The sequence below is a fragment of the Hetaerina americana genome, unplaced genomic scaffold (genome assembly GCF_022747635.1).
Source record: "Hetaerina americana unplaced genomic scaffold, ioHetAmer1.1.p SCAF_112, whole genome shotgun sequence".
NCBI classification, from domain to species: Eukaryota; Metazoa; Arthropoda; class Insecta; order Odonata; family Calopterygidae; genus Hetaerina; species Hetaerina americana.
The window spans coordinates 910,001-925,818 of NW_027286204.1; the positions used below are offsets into that span (position 1 = coordinate 910,001).

The 15,818-nt window shown below is 38.7% G+C and overlaps 1 protein-coding gene across 1 annotated transcript in view; it reads left to right on the forward strand.

The window, feature by feature from the left end:
* The window catches only part of LOC139685452 (uncharacterized), a 112,537-nt gene that overhangs the window by 76,049 nt on the left and 20,670 nt on the right, over positions 1–15,818 (forward strand). Inside the window, exons 12-13 of the mRNA XM_071582473.1 lie at positions 5,225–5,284; positions 6,500–6,688. Of these exons, the coding sequence (XP_071438574.1) occupies positions 5,225–5,284; positions 6,500–6,688 (249 nt within the window). The remainder of the gene's footprint in view (positions 1–5,224; positions 5,285–6,499; positions 6,689–15,818) is intronic.

Here is a 15,818-nt window from a genome sequence, read left to right on the forward strand (position 1 = left end):
AGAGTAAAAAAAGGTGCATCTTGCGGTCCAGGAAATATATGGGAGGTATTCTGAAGTGCGAACAAATGATCCGATTCCTCTACCAGACTCTAAATAACACAGCACTTCTCAGATATTGTCCAAGTTTTCTTCTCTGGCTTTTCCATTACTACTTCACCAAACATTTGGCCCTAATTCTTACATTCAGCATGGCTGTTATGTTTTTTTATACTAAATACAAATTATTATATTCTTCTAAATGACTGCTAACCCAAGTTTGCAAACATTTGTTAAGTGGTAAGAGTTCACTGGGTAAATTATCTACATCTGCAGCTTTTCGATTATTTTAAATTCTCAATGCTGTTTAAACCTCTTTTACACCCAGTTCAAATTCCTGGCATTTATTTTCACCATCCAGGACATTTGGCTTGCTTTGAACGCCACAACACTTAGTTAACTTCAAATTCTCAACATACATGGTCCACTATAAAAGTAATGCGCATTTTCTGGGAAGAATAGATCAGTTGATAGTGCTTGTACAAAATTTTGACCCTTTGCCCTCGGGTGCTTTTTTCTCGATTGCCTTAGTCTACTCGGGATTCATTTTTTTAAATACCCCAAATTTACTAAGCGTGGCACTAGAATGAAAAACTGGAGTTTCTTTTCATACAAACTTATTTATTTGGATTTTTTGACATAATTATTGATAGCTTTATTGATAAACCATAATTTAAACTCTATAATTTTTCATGGTATGATATTTTTGTAAGTATTCACCAACATGAAGACCTGGTTTACATTCACATGTCTCACAGATATATATCGTCTCTCTTCTTCCTCCTTTGATTTTTCGGTCAGAGCAAACTGCACAATCTTTATGTTTTTTGTTAGGGTGAGGTGTGATTATGTGGAGTTTTCCATCTAAACGTTGCTCTATGTTTGTGGATGGTAATCTAACCCTGGACGTTTGTGTACCATCTCGGAATTCTCTAAAGAGATTGTGTACTAGTTTCCTAACAAATTTCACATGTGAGATCGGTTTTTCATTTTTTCTTTGGTGGCATTCTTAATACAATATAAATGAATTTACAACACTGACCTCAAGCCCCCAGAAAAACAATTTACGCCACCATTTTAGAGTTTTCCTCATGAAACAGCTGCTTTCTAATTCCTTGGAATACTTATCCATCGTGAGGAGGGGAAAATCGTTCAGAATGAGCAACTACTAGCTGGCAAAGCATTCGTCCAAAGGGAAAGCATCTGTTGTAAGAGAACCCTCTGTCATTAGGGAAAACACCTAGTTATGCTTCTAGAAACGTAAGTAAACCTCGGAGACTAAGATAAGGAAGGTTTTTTTTACCACAGGAGGATGATGCAACCTCAAAAAAGCACGATTCCAGGAAAAGGCCTAAGGTTCGTGTTTTACTATGAATATAATAGATCATATCTTGGACCCTCCTACTCAAGATTCCTGACTATGCAATAGATAGGAAAAGAGCAGGCAGAATGTTTGATGAGACAGCGGACACTAGGAAGAAAAGGAAACGAAAGACTCAAAACTAGAAAGCAATGAACTAAGGATCAGCTGACTGAGGTAACTTTACATTCTGGCGATCTTTTTTCAGGCACCGATAATCTATAAAAGACATTGCTTTACATTTAGCTGACTTCCAAGTAATGAAGGGCAAACAATGCAAATGAAAAAGAACTTACAACACAGTAAATAGATTACAAAAAACATCTGCGTAGGTGGTGGCATCCTTTGGGAGACGGCATTTATGTCGACGACGACATCATGGGTCGATACTATTCATTTATAAAACAAGCCATGCTATTAATTGAGCTTTTAACTTTCCTTTTCCTTTCATGCAGATGATTACAAGGAAAGTTATTGGCAAAATAGACAAAAATCCCAATTCCCATCGTGGTGAAACTCCGTGTCGAGTGTGGCTCGACATGCGAGCTGCTGCCGTTGCTAACCGTGTCGAGTCACACTTGACATCCAAGTGCAAAAGGTTAAAATTCTTCAAAATACTCTCCCTCTGCATCAATAATACACTTGCAGAGACGTGTCTGCCACGCCCCTGAAGGCACCCTGAAACTCCTCTCAAAGGGAATGTCTCTCTCAGGAACGTTTTTACATGCTTTTGGATGTTTTCCACGTAGTCTTCCAATGCTTTCCTTTCAGCTGTCTCTCTTCAGTCAGGGAAACAAAAAAAGGTGGCACGGAGCCAAGTCGGGACTGTATGGGGGCTGGGGGATCACCGAAGTGTTGCTCCGGGCCAGGAAGTTAGTCAAGATTAAGGACGTGTGGTGCCTCATCAAGCCATGCTACCAAGTGGAAAAATACACTTTCACTCACGCAGAGGCATGTCTTTCTGCTCAGATTGCTCGGAATAAACTGGCGACCGGCTGTGTTGGAAGGGCAGACCCCCCACCACATTTCCCGACCAGTTCTACTGCACTCCCATGGATAGTCGCGTCATAATGGAATCCTGCGCATTACTTTCATAATGTGTCATCTATGAGTAGTTCAATTGTTTTAAAATACTCTCTCCAACAGTCTTTAACTCCACATTCATCCCAGATGACACTTTTTTCACCGTCATAACTGAAAATTCAGGTAACATTATCTCTTTTACTCACTTAGATGCAAAACTGATAAAGGGAAAACCTTTTCGCCATTCTTTGTTTGTGTAAGAGGATTGTGCAGCAGAATTGCTAGTGATTGAGGAAGCAAGGGGGATATAGTAAGCGGAAGAGGAATGACCCAGAAGATTTTCAGTCTGGAAGAACTCGAGCTGGAACTCATAATTACTAATGGCAAAGACATAGGCATGAAGAAGTAATGGATTAAAACTTAGCTATGGAGTTTCTTTTTCTATGGACTTGAGATTTGGATAATAGCAGCATTTGGGAAAAGAGATGATCGGAGACCATGGAAATTTGATGCCAGAGAAGAAAGTTCAAAGGAAAATGGTATAGAGACTAACACATGAAGAAGCACTCGGAAGAGTTGGTGAAGAGTGTCCTGACCCTGTGGAAGAGGCTCATGAGAAGAAGAGTGTTGTACTGATTGGACATAACCTGAAGCACATTAGTTTGCTGAAGGTCATAGTTGGAGGAGCCATTGAAGGGAGGAAATGGCAGAGGAAGGCCCAGAATGAACTACGAGAAGCAAGATATGGAAAAGTCAGTGCATGAATCTAAGAGGGACGTTAGAGATTTGTAAGAAAAGGGATAGTTTGTATGTATGCTACAAACCTATCCTTGGATTGAAGGCCCGTGATGATTTGGTACATCATAAATATAATGGATGAACTTGGGCTGTGTGGACAGCTTTCAGGAAGTTTTCTTTTTACTTTCACTTGGAGGTAAAACACATGCAGTAATGTTTAATGAACTCATTAATAGTCCTTTGTACTAGTGATATGTGTCACTTTTCCCCTCACATTACTCTAATATCTGTATATTTTAATTTAGTAAATTCTACATGTGTAATTAGTAATATACACATAGTGGTACTACAGTATTATGTGTCTTTTTTCCCCTCACATTACTCTAATATCTGTATATTTTAATTAAGTTAATTCTACATGTGTAGCAAGTAATATGTAGTAGTACTAGTAATATGTTTATTTTCCTCCCCCCCTTGTATTACTCTAATATCTGTAAATTTGAATGAAGTTAATTCTACGTATACAGGGTGCGGTGCTTAGATCCAGACAAATTTCAATTTGAATTTCCCGCCATATCATAGTTCCACTGGAGGTCGCAATGGGCGTCCTTGAAATCTATAGGCATCTAGTAAATAGTCATAGCCTCAAACTGGATGAGATGTTATGTACAAGTGTGGAGTAGAATTGAAGAACCACTATTATCAAAAGTGTTATCGCGCTGGGCGTTATATTTTGAAATAATTTGATTCTTCGGGTACCCCAGATCAACTGTTTATGATATTTTGGCCAAGTATAATGCTTCGGAGTAGTGTGGGGAAGGTTTTGCTATCCCGGCAAGGAAACCTCATTCAAGGAAACGCTCGGGCACTGATTTCGGAGGAATTATGCAAATTTTGAAGAATGTCTTGAAACGGTGGTTGTTAACTGTGGCCTCGGGGAGGCAATATGTCTTTCAATGGAAGGACGGTGTACCAGCTCATATACGAGTCATTTAGTCCAAAACTGGCTCTCAGATAACATTGACACGTTCTGGTCAAAGGAGTTCTGGCCCCCGAATAGCCCGGACTTGAACCCCATCGACTATTATGTATGTTTGGCGCGTAGTCGAAAGAGTCACCAATAATAAGACAAGGAACCCTAATGTCGCATCTCTGCTCAAAGCTATCTTAGCATCTTTTGCGAATGTGGACAGCACTGTTTTAATTAGTGCGTGCGATCGATTCAGGACAAGATTGTAGGTCGTCATTGCAGCTGAAGGGGGTAATTACATTGAGTAATGTCACTCTTGATAGATACCAATACTTCTTGGTAAAAGGATTTTCATTTTCATTTGTATTTTTTTAATAAATTTGCTTTTAAACAAAAGTTTCATTTGCCCAGATTTAACTGCCGTACCCTGTGTATTGCCAAAGTCACTGTCCTGCTTTGCTGAATAAATGATTGGAAATTCACTGATCGTTGTGGAGTTCATCAATTGCTTTTTCCTTGCCAAGATGAGAGACAGTATCATTACAAACTCCATGCTTCAGCTTTTGAGGTCTTTGTTGAATCATTGCCCTTTGGCCTCATTAGTTCATGAGCCCTTGCACCAACACCAATGCAGCTGTAGAAATCCATGCTTCATAATATCTTGTATCCTTAATAAATGGCAAAAATGTGTAATAGGATCTGGTACTTTTCCTGTGTGCCTTCTCAGGAAAGCCTTGTCTAGCTTTACCTAGGGTCATCTCTTCCTCTTCAGTCAATGTTTCAGTGATTCATTCAGCCATTGTCTCAAGGGCTTCCGAGTGAAAAGCAGAGAGTGTCACCGAAGGGCCTTGGCACGCTGGTTTTGAGTAGGTCATCGAAAGATTACCTGAAGTGGAAGACTTTGACCCAAAGGAGATCCTGTGAAAGTTTACCCGTGTGTGTTGTCTTTGTGAAGTGTCCAAGGAAGTGGGATTTTGTGGGTGTCTTCTTTCATTTGTGCCTGCTACTACATCTTTCAATTTCTGTCTGTTCTGTCATTACTTGGTGATTGGCTGATGATGTGGTGTGTTGGGGAATATGGTGTTTTCTGGACTTAGGAGGGTGAAAGGGATATTCCGCAAGCTGTAGACGGACCTGCCTTGGAATCTGTGTCCCGGGTAAGAAATTGTCTTTGCTTCTAGATGAGCCATAGGCTGCCTGCTTTTTTGTGTCTTCCAAGACATGTTGAAGTAATCAATACTCTTTTCAAAATAACTTTTTATGTGATGTGTTGTACAAAGCATACAAAATGACCATGAGCAAACACTAATGGCAAAACAATTTTGCAATTAAAATTGAATATTCTTAAAAAATAATTAACCCTAATCAGAGTCATAGGTAGTTAATTTGAATTTATTGGAATTCATCACTTTGATATTTTATATCCAAGAACTACTTTGATTTACAGTCTTATGTAATTCTATATTTTGGATTAATGAGGACTTTCGCTAAATTTGTTCCAAGTGATAGCTCATAGTCTTAACGTATAATCTTTTTTATATGTGCCATTGATAAGTAAATTCATAAACCTAAACCGATCAAGTGAGTGGTATTATAAATGAGAAGGTTTAATAGTGAGTAGAGGGTAAGGGAATGCGAGCATGCTCCCATTGCCTCCTCCTCTGGGTAGTTGATGATGATCTTTCATGTGAATGGTTTCCAGTCAATTAATTTGACAAAACAGGTGACCCAGTTTCAGTCCCACCACCTCATCATAAAACTATCCTGGCATGATTGGAATATTTTTTCCTGGAGAAACAGTATTCATTCCGTGACTTTCAAGATTAATTCCAATTTACTTCCCACAAGCCCTACTTTAGATAATGCCATGCATGCCTTCATGGTTTCTCTAATCCCTTCCCAACTTTGCCGAGCCTTAACATTGCCCGCCTTCCCCACTCCTCACCCACCTCCTTCCTCCACCACTGCCGTTTGCTTCCCTTTGGATTCCCCACCCTCTCTTGGCTCTCTCCTCAGGTGCCCTTTGAAATAAATCCCTGCAACATCATCAGACCACGATCCCATGAGAGAGAGAGATAGGGCTTGTTTACATCCGAGTGCCTTGTTTGATATTTAGCCAAGAGGATCCGTTGCCAAAAATATGAATATTGCAATGTTTGGCACTGTTAGTAAATATTAATATCTGTGCATATCTGATAAAGTAGCTGATTTGGAGTGAACTGCGGTTACTTTCACTCATCCTTTCCTTAATTGTGTGATGATTTCACGTGGCCTTCTGTTCATAATTTACTTCTATTTGCTGTTTCAATTTTTGACGAATTGTGTATCGTGTATGTCGTTTTATCTTAATACTAGCGCTATGTATTTTTTAGGTCTATGAGAGTCTTTCTGATTTCCCTATGGCTGTAATTGAAGAGGAAGATGAGGAGGAGGCGTGTGATGGAGAGAAAGACGATGGTGCTAGTGACAGCTCAGGAAGTGTAATGGAGTTTATTCCTTCTGTGTGGAACAGTGCTGCAGAACCAGGCCATTCATCACTACGCAGTCCTGATCGGAAATCGGTAAGTTGCATTGGTTTTAGTTGAAGCTTTCTCAATGGTATGACAATGATATGTTAGTGGTCTTAACCATTGTTATTTTGTGGTGAAACTTATTAAAATGATATGTGTTCAAATGTTAGCATATGAAATATTTGGTGACATTACTGCAGACCATCACAAAGCAACTTCTTCTCTTTCCTTCTCCTGCCCTCTCTTGTTTCGTGTTGTTATTCATTTTCAACTGATATTCGTAATTGAATTGAACAATTGGCTAACCTTTGACACTCTTAAACAACTATGTCTAGTGAACATGTTGATCCCTAGTGCATATTTGACATCTTGAAATAAGAAAATAGTTTTTACGTTTAAACTGCATTGAAAGTCTTGTGGTTTGTTGGTGTTTTAATAGTTTTCTCATTTCAGGCTGTCTGGCATTTAAAAATATCATCTAGTTAATGTATTGCATGCCATGCAATCTCGTCATATTTCTACTTCTAGGGCCCTTCTGGTTATTTCCTCCTTCATTTCTCTTTTGGGATAAATTCATTGCGAGCAAATCTGTTGGAGGCATGCCTACGATCAAATTTCATAACAATGAGCATGGTGGGGGCAATGTAGTGGGGCTTAGATTTGTTTAATTGGCATCTTGTTATTTTCTGTACATAATGCACATTTTTTCAATGAACATTTATCAATGCATTGTGGTGCCCATCCTGTATACATGCTGGTGTGTGAAATGTAATGAATATAAGATTTTTCATGGGATTAAGGCAGATATTTTAAATTTATATTGTAGCCTTCCTTAATTATGTTAACTATATTTTACTTAAAAAAATAAATGAATTCATAGTATGATTGGTTCATAAAACCTCTGTATTATGATCTGATTAAATTAGAAATAATGCGGTTTTATTTGTGCTAGCTGTCTCCTGCCATGGTCCCAGGATACCTCTTCCCTAGATACTGGTAGAATAATGACACTTAATTGCCCATTGTATCTCCATAATAATAAATGCTCTTGTTTTGGGAACTTCCCAGAATCGTTTAAACTATCAAAAGTTATTCCCGTGTTTAAAAAAGGTGATGCACTCTTTCTGACAGCCCATCACTGTTTTATCTCTGATTGAAAAAATATTGAAACCGTTACCTCTACTCAAATTCTGGAGCAGTTTGAGAGCCAAAATTCATTAACCCCTCCCACTATGGATATTGCCGTGGGAAATCAATGGAGCTTGCATCTGAGTAGTAGTAGTATTTAGGGGAGGCGACTGACAGCTGAAGGGGATTTGCACCATTAGGGGTGGATGGGAATGGAGGAAGGATTGAGAGAAACCCGGCATTGGCATTAACCTACTCTTATCGAAAGGTGCCACGGGGCCCGCAGTTTAACCCCTCAAGCCGGTATTGGTATTTAAATGATTGGGCCCCACTCGTGGTATTTAATTTTTCTAAAATCTCTCCCTGTTGCAGCAGTATTGAAAATAATTTATATCTTTTTAAAGAATTATTCTAAAATTTAAAAAAAAGTTTACCTTTTGTTAAATTGCTTATCCTTTTTAGTAAAAATTTTACCTACGTTATGTTTTATATTTTCACTTCTTTATTTGCCTTTAAGTTTCGAACCTCCTTGCTAAAAGTTTAGTTTTGTGTGATATAATTTGAAACAATTCTCTATATATTGGCCTGCCATACAGTCGGGGCACTAGTACACTATATTCCTCCTTTTACTTTGTGCGCAGCACAACTGACATCTTCTTTTGAGGCCTGGACTTCTTCCTAGTCGGCCATTTCTTTTCAACAAAGTGCCTCCCGACCAAAACTCCTCACTTGAACTTGCACTATCACATCCAATACTCACTTCTCCATCTCAGTCCAGGTGTTCTACTTTATTCTCTCCATTATTGTCACTCAAAAAAAGCATATCCCTCTTGGAATCCATTACGGGGGGTTATATACAAGGTTTTTTACTTCTCTTTCTCAAGAAAGAAATCTAACAACTGTGACTATAGACGGTAAGGAGGCCTTTTGTCCTCGCAACTGCCTACATGTCTGTGCGTATTATAGACCACCCCATGCTGGCGTTAACTCAATACTAGATCTAGAAAGGCAGATAAAAAGCTTTACATCCTACAGCAATGAGCATAGACTAATAATCGGTGGCGATTTTAATGTTCCCACAGTAGATTGGGATTCCTACAGTTTGATAAATGAAGGCAAATACAAGGATTTATGTGAGTCCCTCTTATTGACATTCCCCTCAAATTCCCTTCATCAATTAGTCACTTCACCAACAAGGGGAAAGAACATACTTGAGCTATTAGCTACTAATATACCCGAAAAGGTCTTAAATGTAGGAGTTATTGATGGAATCAGTGATCACAGGGCTGTAAACGCTAAATTTTCCCTAAGCATGGAAAAAGTTAACAAACATTAGATAAAAATTTATTTATTCAATAAAGCTGACTATGATGGTTTAAAATGTGAGTTAAACTGTTTCTTTCTTAGATTTGACGAATTAAGCAAAACCAGGAGTGTCAAGGATACCTGGAATAATTCTCTTGTGATAACACGTTCAGCAAGACAGAGATTCATGCCTAGAAAATATATAAGAGAGAATAAGGAACCCCGTTGGTACAACTCTGAAGTTCGGAAATCACTAAGACGGCAAAGGGCGTGCCATGCCAGAATGAAAAACGCGGTTAACGATTCCTCCCCTGATAAAATCAACTAAACCATACAGAATTACAAAGCATCTAGGTCCACTGCCAAGAAGGCCTTCCGGAAGGCGCTAGAGGAATTCAAAAGGAAAAAAATTAGGTGAACATTCAAACGATAACCCAAAGGTGCTTTGGTCCTACATCAGGGAAGTGCAGGGGAAAAAAGTCCACCGTAAACTCATTTAGTAGTTTAGATAAAACCAACATATCACACTAATTCTTACAGTCTTTTCAACAAATGCTCCCAGAATATACCAGAGAACCTTCCAAAAACATTTCTACAGCCAATGCAAGCAATCAACTTTTCCACCCGCGGAATAGAGTTACTCCTTAAAATCATCGACCCCAACAAATCTCCGGGACGTGATGAGATACCGGCTCGCGTGTATAAAGAACTATCGTCTGATATTGCCCCTTATCTTGAAATAATATTTAAGAAATCATTAGCAGAAGAATGCGTGCCAAGCGGCTGGAAGATAGCTTCTGTGACACCCATATTTAAAAACGGAGACCGGGAGGACCCCAGTAATTATAGGCCAATATTGCTCACCTCCATGTCCTGTAAGATTCTTGAGCACATCATTGTTAGTTCAATAATGAGGTACCTCGATAGCCAAGATTTATTGATTAATAACCAACACGGGGTCCGTAAAGGTATATCCTGCGAAAATCAACTCGCACTCTTTGTTCATGATATAATGCATTCCGGTGAAAGTAATATTCCAGTTGATGCGATATTCCTAGATTTTAAAAAAGCTTTTGATAAAGTCCCTCATTGCAAGTTACTCGTGAAGTTGGAAACTTATGGAATACACGGGAGTGTTATATGCTGAAATAGACAATTTTTAATAAATCGCGTTCAAACAGTCGTCCTGGATGGTGTATCATCCAATACTGTTAAGGTCACGTCGGGTGTACCACAGGGAAGTGTCATAGGCCCCCTCTTGTTTCTTATTTACATAAATGACCTCAGCGCCGTGGTTAATAGCAGGCTCCGTCTTTTTGCTGACGATGCATTGATTTATGGGGACATTCGAAGTTGCGATGACAGAGTCACGTTAGCTAATGACCTAAATGCAATCCAGACTTGGTACGATACATGGCATTTGGGATTAAATTTGAAAAAATGCATAGTAATACATTTTTGGGAAAAGAGTAACACCCCCCCATTTGGTTACAAAGTGAAACAAACAGAAATCGCGAGGGTAGATTCCTTTAAATACTTGGGTGTAACAATGACTCACGATCTGTCCTGGGGAAAGCACGTACGAGAAATATGCGGTCGTGCTAATAAAAAATTGGAATTTGTAAAAAGAGTGCTGGGTAAATGTGACGAAAAAGTGAAGGAACGATGTTTTCTTGCCCTAGTCAGGCCCCACCTAGAGTATGCTGCCAGTATATGGGATCCTCCAGAGATAAATTTGATTTCGGAATTGGATCGAGTTCAGCGGAGGGGGGCTGGATTTGTCAAAAATTGTCATGACCAATGCAGTAGCGTAACTACTTTGCTAGATAATTTAGGCTGGGATTCCCTTAAACAGCGACGGCTACAATTTAGATTAAACTTATTAAAAACATTTAAAGATGAGTCCTTTTCCGATGGCATCAAGAACATAATACGAACCCCAACGTATTACGGGCGGAGGGATAATGAATGTAAGATTACAGAGATAGACTGCAAGACTGACGGCTTTAAATGGTCATTTTTTCCAAGAACAATAAGAGACCAGAATGCTTGTAATCGAAATCCCCCACTAGTAGGCTCGACATAATAAGTATTAACGTACAAGGTAGCGACTGCGCAGGGTTATAATAGTATATTTATATATATTTTTTGCAGGTTCCCCCACCTTTCCCCTTCCATTTGAAAACCCTAACCCCTTCATCCCTTACCCTTTCCTCCTGTTGCTGCACCCCCTGCCACACACCTTTTTGGTGGCTCGTAGAGTATTGATGTAGATGAACTGTTATGAAAAAACAAAAAGAAAGAATCATACAGGAATGGTTCCAGAGAAAATAGATAGGGAGATCATATCAAGCAAAAAAGATAGGACAAAGTGTAGATGCAAAGAACTCGCTTATCTCATAATGACATACTTAATAGATATCTTATCCTTAAAGAGTGCCTTTTCATGATATGGCCATCCCTTAGTGCATATGTCGATCTGCAGAAAAGGCCTGCCCACTGTGACGTATCACAAGTACTCTCCACAAAGCACCTTAAGTAGGGATCAGGTTACTCCTGAAAAATATCTGTAATTTCCAGGATTCGAACCTGGGCCCTTTTGGTGAAGAGCCAGTACGTTAGCCACCTATTATTAAACTTTCCATAAAAAAATCACAAACAGCATGTCACACGTAAGTGAACACAAGTATGGGAAAATGTGTTATCACTAGTGACACTAAAATGCTAGCGGAACAAGTGCCAAACACAAACTGAAGTAGCAGGCATGCAATCATCCCGGGAATTCCACTTTCCTCTTCACTCATCGTGTGACTCATTTAAAAAAATATTTTTGCTCACTGTGCAAGGTGCTCATTGAGCAAAATTCCACTTTATTGTGTTTCCATGGAAGAAACAGACTTGCCACTTTCCACACCACTTATTTATATAAATGTTTTGGGTTTCAGTAGAATGAGGCTACACTCAGAAACCATCATATGAATGTAAGAAATCGTGGGCAGGAGAAGTAGGGGTGGTTTGAGAGAAGCAGGAGGGGGTTGAGGAAGAGGCAGAAACCAATTTTAAACTTTAAGACCAGGAGTGTAGAATTATAGGTTGGAATTTGTTGCTATGAGCACTGTCCAATAAATGTTTGGTGGGCAGAGATGTATGATCAGCATTTTTAAAGCACTCAAACACTTGAACGTGATTTGGACATTGCTTAGAGCAGCAAATGCTAACTTAAGGTTCTGCATTCGTTACCAAAAGTTATAAAATGGTATCCGCCTTCCCCCACCCCTTTCCTGCATCCTCCCTCTCTGGCTTATATTCTACATATTGAGATGATTGCTTAAATGCTGCCAGAAGATGCCTTATTTAGATGAAATTTGTAATATTCATTTGAATAAATTTTGTAGAAAATATCATGTCTGTTACTATTGTAAGCCATTTACGTAATTTATTCCTGAAACTACTAAGTTTATATGCATAATTTATTATTGAGGCCTGTGGTGCACATATTTTGCATAGGAGTGATCTCAAACACTACTTGTATTTATCTCCCTGACCTCCCATACAGCCTGAGAGCTTATTTATTCTTACACATAGGTAATTACTATTTTTCCTGTTCACAGGTGCCCCATCAATGAAGATTATTTTAGTTTAGAAAATTGTATGTATTAAATTCATAAATGATGCAGGCTCTGATTCAGTCTTGGTTGCTTCTCAAAGGAATGGTCCAGAATTTGGAATATCTTTCATTTTTTAAAGACAACCTATGATGACACTCCACTAAAAGTAGCTTCGTTCATGAACTTTATTTCAAAATAATTTCATGGGATTTATTTAAATATTCTTTAAAGGTATTATTTACGCCATTCATGCATTGCCATCTTTATTTTCATTTCATTTTACGAATTTTAAAAATTCTTCAAATACATTTTTGTTTATTCTCTTAAATGGTTATCTCTGTGGTGATGCAAGATGTTCAGTATGTGCCTGCCATGAATTCCTGCTCCCTCGACAAGCTTCCCCAGTGGCAACTTTGCACTGTCTAACACTCAGGTTTAAACTTGAAAATGTCAATTTTATTTTGCAATCAATTTGGTGTACATTTTCAGCTGTAATGGCCCTGATGTTTGAACATTCTCCTGCCACCAATGGCCAGCCATCCCCTCTCCTATTTGTAGAAGGGGAGGCACACTTCAGCTAACTCACACCTTTGCCAGCCATGATTGGGGGCAATTATGAACGGTTTTATTCATTACACCGGTTGAATAATTTTTGCAACTCTGCTGGTTAATTAGAAAGATTCTGAAGGTAATAATAATGATATTTATTGTTCCATTAAACACAAGTTTTACCGATGGTCCCTTGAAATAGATGTAGTAATCACTATTTGGAAGGTGATAAACTTTGATGTTACTGTCAAGTGCTAAAATCAGGTATAGTTTCAAGCATGCCCAACAAGTGTTCAATAATAATGCCGTTGCCACCTCCAGAATAATATCGAAGAGTTTTGAATCAGATGGAAGCAACTTTGATTTTCAATTTCTAGCCCTACCTTTGGATGAGATTTATCACTAGCAACCTGGACTTCTGCATGGTGAAAGTCCTTCTGATATTATTTACTTAAGAGGATTTCAGGGTGATGCCGTTGGTAGGTTAATAAAGCTTATATTATGCAAAATTTAAAGCATTTGAATCTTGTCAACTCTCCTTCATGAAATATTTGTTTCCTGGTACCATAAAGCTATTAATTATGGTAATGATACTTTTTTGCATTGATAATTTAATAGAATTTCAATATCATGAGGAAGGTAACTGTAAATTAAATTAAAAATCATTAATAGTCTGAAAAGTGGACATTTTAATCATTAAGTCTGGCTAAGCGAAGGCATCTAAACTTTTTCCTCCTCCCCAAATTAAAATTTAATGACAAGAGGTTCTACTTCGGTTCAGAGTTTGGTGTTTGGGATACCCTTCCCTTGCTTCCTCTGCCACCGCTAGAGTCTGAAGCAGAGGCCAGAGATGTTTACTCTGAAGTCATTCATGAATGATCAAATTTGTACAAGAATCATGATGTCTATAATTTTAGTCAGAAAAATGTTGATTAATGGTCTTGAGGTCTGTGTTTCTCATTCGTGAGTTCTGCCTCTGGAAATCATGCTGGGAAGTAAATGACAATGTCAGAGAGAAGAAGAGTGGTAGTCGCTTTGGAAGCAATATCTTTGATGAAGTATTTAATATTTCGCTTAACTTGAAATGGTTGGGAATGTTCAAAGAGCACCTTGGATGACCTGAAAATCTTATCCTTCGGTGAGGCTTAGATTTATTTTTTTAAGTAGGGTTCCCTTTTAATGGTACCCCCAAAATGCCAATCTAAGATTACATTGCTCTTAATTGCTTTTATCATAAACTACATTTTTGTGGGTTATTTACGAATACTTACTTTTTACAACTATTTGACTGTTCACATGTTCATTCAACAGATTTAGGCAAGATGTAGTGGAAGTTTGCCATTATGAGAAAAACAAATGTGAACTTTTCTGCAAGTTTATTGGTAATGTACTTTGCGTTTTGGTTCACAGAATCATCTTCAGGTACAAGGCATGTGAAATATTTAATACATGATATTTATACCTGTGCATATGAGGAAAGGGAGAGGAAAGATTGAGGAGTAGGGTAGGCGGGAACAAAGAGGGGAAAGATGGAGAAGACAACAGAGAAACCAAAGAAATGGAGAGGTGAAAAGAGGGGGAGGGAGGATAAGCACGTGTGGTCATTATTGGGAGGACGGTGGCAGGTAGCTCGTGCCCTGTCGGTAGGGAGGAGGGAAGCATGCAGAAGGGTTAGGCAGGAAGGGGACGTGGAAGAGACAGAGGCAGGTTGAGGGGTGAGGTATGAGTAATTCCAAGAAGGACATAATCAGGGAAAGGTTATTCAACGCACACGCACGAGTGGAGGGTAGGGGGTGGTGCGTAATGGGAAAATCCTCGGAAGTGGAGTCAGTTGGAGAGAGGGAGTTTCACTGTTTGCTGTGGAAACGGGATTCTGAGGAGAGGAGAGTTGTTTTTACGAATTGGGTCATTTAACAGAACATTTACATTTAGCTGTACAATTTCAAGTTTTGAGATATCAAGTCTTTTGCCCTTATTTTACTCAAGCATGTATAAATATGGTGTATCCACTATTTGACCAGTCTTATACCTGATGATGGTTCTGCAAACCGAAATGCCTAGTACATTACCGATAAACTTGCTAATAAGTGTACATTTGTTTTTCTCATTCTGTTTACATAACTAATTAAAGCTACATGCTTAGCATTTCACCTATTTATTTCTAGCTTAGTTTAGGCTCTTGACACACATCATTTCTTGCTTTAAAAGATAAGACTTCATCTGAAGCTTTCTTCATGAAGTCATCTTCTTTCTTAAATGAAATCTTATTTTTTTCTCAATGAGGGTTAGGTGAAAAGTTCCTGGCCTGACATTGAACGATTGCGAATTTCAGTTCAAAAAATTATTATATTTTTCTACATAACCTCCCTTGACTTCGACGCACTTGGTCCAGCATTTCTCCAATCTCAGTATTCCTTCCCGAAAGAGAGAATCTGGAAGGCTGTGAAAATATCCATCTACGGCCCTCTCAACTTCTTCATTGGACTCGAGGCGCTCTCCAGAAACAAATTCCTTCAAGTTTGGGAGCAGATGGAAGTCTTGGGGTTCTAAATCAGAGGGATAGGGAGGATGGCTGAGCAAATCGTACCCCA